The following is a 5,409-nucleotide window of genomic DNA, read 5'->3' on the forward strand; positions in this document are numbered from 1 at the left end:
AAGGCAGCTACTCAGCTGCTTGTGGTAGATCCCACCATGGAGCTGATTGCCAGTCTCATCATGGGGAATAACTACCACCAGCTGGCCAGCCACTCAACCAGGCCCAGCCAAGTTGACACACAAACAAAACCACCAGAGACGGGGTAAAACTGTCACATCTTCCTCCTATAGAGCAGTTGGTGGGTCTGAGGGTCTAACCTTCCAGTCAGCAGCTGACGCTTGACCACCGCAGCACTAAAGCTTCTCTGTAAACAGCACAGTCAAGAAAAACCCCATGGAGCAGTTCTGCCCTTCACATGGGGTCGCCGAGAACCAACTGCACAGCAGCAGGGTTGGTGTTTTGGGTTTAGGGGCAGGAATCACCACAGGCTTTGCCTAAGTCAGGGATTCTGCCCCTCCCGATGCAAGGGCCCCTTGGAAGGGTCCCCCTGGTGCTCCCACCCTGCCACCCAGAGGAGAGGAGGAGACAGTGATGGAACCACAGGGACTCGGTACCTCTCCTCACTTGTCCAGCAGACGAGCCAAGAAGTCGCTGCAGGACTCCAGCAGGACACACTGTCCCAAGTAACTCGCCGGAAAGCCAGGGCCACAGCCCACAGCTCACACTCCAGATTAAATCAACTTCAAAGGATCAAACCGACATGCCAAAGTGTTGATGAACTAGTAAGCCTTTAACGAGGTACAACACAGAACGGGTGCCTCAGCAGAATCACAGCTGCGTGAGGAGCTAAACATCAGTAACCAAAGCACACCCATCCTCATCCCAGGCCCGGGCGTTCAGCTAAGTGATGACACACGTTAATTCACTTATCCACACAAGAGGCCCCACGAGGTAGGTACCATTCCATCACCGTTTGTGGGAGGGGACACTGTGGCAAGGGGTTCTTTTATATCTTGCCAGGTAGCAAGCAGTGGTGCCAGGGTTTGAACCTACAAATCTGGCTCCAAAATTCCTGCTCTTAACCACCTTGTAATACTGCTTCGGCAATGAGTCAGATTTGGAAAGCAAGTTGTTGTGTGATGTTCTTTGGGATTTTTAACTTTAAAAAAATAATAATAATAATTTAAGGCTAGACCACCACCACCAGTTGCTGCTGAGTCGATTCCAAGTCATGGCAACTCCAGGGTCAGAGAAGAGCTGTCCGTGGGGTTGTCAATGGCGGATCTTTCAGAGATGGATTGGCAGGCCTTTCTTCGAGGAGCTTCTGGGTGGGTTTGAACTGCCAGCTTTTCAGTCAGCTGCCAAGCCCTCAACCATCTGCCCCACCCAGGGACTCAAGTATGGAAACCAAAGGAAAAAGAAAAACGGGGAAGAGACACTGCTTTGGTGAGGAGAGGAGTGGGACCGGCCAGCCAGCTGGCTCCGACGCAGCCACATCCCAGAGAGCGGAGAGGGTGGCATGCGAGGAGGCGGGCTCTGGGGCAGCCCAGGCAGTAGCCGTACCCAGGAGGCCCCCAGGGTTCCCCTTGCCTGAGCCCTTGGCTTGTGGCCACGGGAGCTGCACACACGGGGCCATGCAGGAGTGGACATGGGAAGGGCAGCGTAGTAGGCAAATCTGAGAAAAAGTGACCCGTCAGGTCTTCAAAAATACTTAGATACAGTTTATAAATTTTTTAAGTTGTGTAGTTAAAAAAAAAAAAAGTGGGATGGAAGCTGTTGCATTGGGGTAAATTATAGCCAATGTCATGAGACAAAGTGTATGTGAAACGCTGTATGGAAAGTGAATTTGTTCTGTAAACTTTCACCCAAATCACAATTGAAGGGGAAAAAAAAAAAAAAAACAGTTACACAGGGCAGTGGACAGAGAAAGAAGGATGCATCCGAGAGGGCCAGCAGGGAGCTGGGGCTGGCCTGGAGCAGAGCTGGTCCCCAGGACTGTCCAGCAAGCTGAGGAGCAGGCACTGGGGCATAGGACCAGTACCAGGGCAGGGCAATACAGCACGTGGGGAACTGATACGGCCCGGGCCCCGGGCAGGAGGGTGCCAGTGGGCCGCTGGGCTGGCCAGCTGGGGGCAAGCAAGGCCCCAGAGCCAGCCGGGTGGGCAGCGAGCTCGAGACCTGTCAGGACCTCTCTGTAAGACGAGAGCTTTGGACCAGATCTGTCCGTCAGCTATGGTCACTGGGCACCAGGCGTCAACAAGGACTAAAGCCAGAGCTGAATCCGAGGTGCTCAGGAGGCCCGTGGTGGGGGGAGAGCCCGAATAAGAAAACCAGTGAGCTCAGCTGGAGGGCAGCTGTGTTTAGGGGGCCTCAGGGCCAAGAGGTCCCTATCTTCGGAGCTGTGGGGAGCTTGAAGGTGGGAGGGGAGAGATGGGGTACAGGGTCTGGCAGGACTTGGACATGGACCCAAGTGGGCTGAAGGCCCTGTTCTATGTCCCCTGCCCCCCTCAGCACCCATTCTTCTTCCTGAGTTCTCACAAACCTCTGTGAAAGGGACCCCTGGTCCCCACTCTATACAGGAGATAGATCGGGTGAAGTAACCTGCCCAGCATCACAGCTAGCACGCCCAGAATCAGGGTCCCAACCCTCCCTCCTCCCCGGACCCACGATGGATAATTGGACCTTGACAACAGGTATAACAGAGGGCTTGCCAAACGTATGCCCCAAGTGGCCCCCTCCCCATCACTGTCTGCCCCTGGCAGTCTCAGAACTACCCAGCCTTTATTGGAAGGTAGTAAAACCCCGCTGATGTTGAGTCAATTGTGATTCATGGCAACACAATGAGCGTCAGAGTAAAATTGGACTCCACAGGGTTTTCCGAAGTTCATCGCCAGGCCTTCCATGTAAGATGTCTCTGGGCAAACTCGAAACTTCTGGCTAGCAACTGAGTGCATTAATCTCTTGCACAACCCAGGGAAGGTACCATTTGTCCCAATTTTACCAGCAAGGAAGGTCAGGCTTAGGGGACATGTGGCTTGCCCGAGGTCACAGTTAGAAGGCCAGGTCTGACCCTCTGCCTGTCTGGCACACTGGTGTCTCCAGCCACTGCCCCAGGCAGCTCTACTTGGAGCCTTGCCTGTCCTGTCTTTGGACAGGTGTCTTTGGAACACTTGTCCCTCACATCCCACTCCCTGACAACCAGCTGGCAGCCCTGCCTCAGGAAACTCATGGCTCAATGTGAATGCAACCAAGCAGCAGGCCTAAGTGCCCCCATGGTCAAGGTCAGGGTCAGGGTCAGGGTCAGATTGGAGTCTATTCTTCCCTACTCCCAGACCCCTGGGGTAGGTCTGCACTTCTCACTCCACGTGGCTCAGGCCTGGCCAGTCAGAACAATGAATTTTCCTGGCCACTGCAATTGATTCAGAGCCAACAAGACACAATAACAAAGCTACCAAAAAAAGACACAATAAGGCCTTTGCTGGGGCTACTGTTTGCCACTGGACTTGCTGAAGCTGCTGTGGCCACACTGCCACCAAATGAGAGAGGGGACAGCTGGCTTAAAAAAAGAACATGAGCCCTGGCATCACCTGAACTCCTGGATCCAGCCATACCTGAAACCATTGCAGCTTTTAGATTCATGAGCCGATGCCTCCCCTGTTGGTTTACGCCGATTTTCACTGCAAGTGACAGAAAACCTAACCCAGAATTCTGTCCAACACAGTAGCTGTGGACAAGTTCCATCACAGACCTGGATGATCGGCTCTCTTGGGACCTCAGAACACACACAACTTTCCCCTTAGGCTGATACTGTTCCAGCTTGATTCTGCGAAGATACTCGTAAGCAGCTAACTAACAAACTTAGCTTTTTAAGATCACTTTTGCAGGGAAAACAAATGAAACTCGAGTCACCAAAAGCAAGCTGAAAATGAAGGGCCCTCAAGTCCCTAAGATGTCCTCCTAGGCTGGGTAGAAGTGCTGGGACAAGGGGGTAACCGCCAGAGCAGTCTCCACCTGAAAAGGTTTGCCTCAATAAATCAAAGGGACTTGAGTAAGCCACTGTCCTACCCATCTCGTGTCCTACCCATCTCACCCCAGTCACATTCCTTTGCACCAACTCTGCCTTATTAGTTGCCCAAAATAGAAACACCAGGTGTGAACACCAAAAAACAGTGCCTCTAAAGCAGGGACCAGGCAGGAATCAGGATGTAGGGTAAAAGGGGTTAGCGACAGGCTGGGGTTAGCGACAGGCTCCGGAAGCCACCATGCTACGGCCACAGCGCCTTTAAATAGCATCTCCGCTCAGAGGAATGTGCTTTTACAAAAAGCTCCAAGCACCACCCTGCTGCCACCGGCCTCCACTCCCCCAGGCAGCTTTCCGGTGGGTCTCGGCAGATCCTAGAAATATTATTAATAGCTCAGTTAGGCACTTACAGGGTGCAAAGCACTCTGTGGCCTTAAAAGGCAGGAACTATTACCGCCCCCACTCTCCAGATGGGGAAACTGAGGCCCAGGGAGTTTCAAGACCGACTGGTGACTAGTGGGGACTCTGTACACCGTCTCCACTGCCCAGCGTCCAGGGCGTGCCAGCAGCCTCGAGGACCCAGGGCAGGTTCCCCTGCCCAAGCCGCCCGGTGGGGCTGACCCAGGGCAGGGCGGAGCCCCTCGCCAGCGCCGCAGGCTGCCAAGCCGGGTTCTTGCCTACAGGCGGGGCAGTGGAAACCAGAAAAGGCGACGCCCCAGGACGCTCCTCCGGGGCGCTGGCTCCAGAAACACCCTGAATCTTTTACAAGTTCAACAAACTCCCAGTTCTCAGCGTCGGTTTGCGTCTCCGACCACTGCGTAGCCGCCAAGGATGAACTTAAGTCGTGTTTTAAAAGATAAAAAGGGCCAAAAACCCAACCCATCGCCGCGGAGTCGATTCAGACACACAGTGACCCTATAGGACAGACGAGAACTGCCCCCATAGAGTTTCCAAAGCTGTGAATCTTGCTGGGTTCAAGTCTTTTAATTAGCAGGCGAGGGCTTTAACCACTGCGCCACCAGGACTCGCTTAGCTAAAAGGGCGCTAGGCTATCATTTCTCGGATGCGAGATCGTTAAACCTGGCAGGTGAGGCGCGGCGGCGTCTCCTTTCCTAAAAGTGCGCTCCGAGCCAATCTGGGAGCCGCGCGGTTCCCTTCTCCGGGCCAGGGAGCCAGCGCTCAGCTTCCCTGGGTCCCTGAGGACACGGCTCCTGCCTCAGTTTCCCCGCCCAGCTGGGTCCCCGCACCGCGCCGGCCCGACGCGGCACGCGCAGCGCTAAGGACGCTGGAGCTAATAGAAAGGGCACCCCCTGCTCGCCTGCATCACCCAGGCGGGACCCGGGGTTCGGGGCCACCCCTGTCCTCCCCACCCTGGTCCCCGGGACGCGCGCGCTCACCGCCGGAACATGCACTCCAGGTCCTTGATGAGGCGACGGCTGAACTCCGGGAACTCGGTGTAGGGGTTGAAGACCCTGCAGCGGCGGGGCCGCGCTGCGCCTTCGTGGAG

General features: G+C 55.0%; 1 protein-coding gene across 1 annotated transcript in view; it reads right to left on the reverse strand.

Annotated features, from left to right (window-relative positions):
• Positions 1–5,409, reverse strand: part of EFHD1 (EF-hand domain family member D1) — a 65,008-nt gene that overhangs the window by 34,476 nt on the left and 25,123 nt on the right. The window contains exon 3 of the mRNA XM_007943791.1: positions 5,300–5,406. Within this exon, the coding sequence (XP_007941982.1) occupies positions 5,300–5,406 (107 nt within the window). The remainder of the gene's footprint in view (positions 1–5,299; positions 5,407–5,409) is intronic.

The sequence above is a fragment of the Orycteropus afer genome, unplaced genomic scaffold (genome assembly GCF_000298275.1).
Source record: "Orycteropus afer afer isolate SDZICR_OR568_19922 unplaced genomic scaffold, OryAfe1.0 scaffold00006, whole genome shotgun sequence".
Classification (NCBI taxonomy): domain Eukaryota; kingdom Metazoa; phylum Chordata; class Mammalia; order Tubulidentata; family Orycteropodidae; genus Orycteropus; species Orycteropus afer.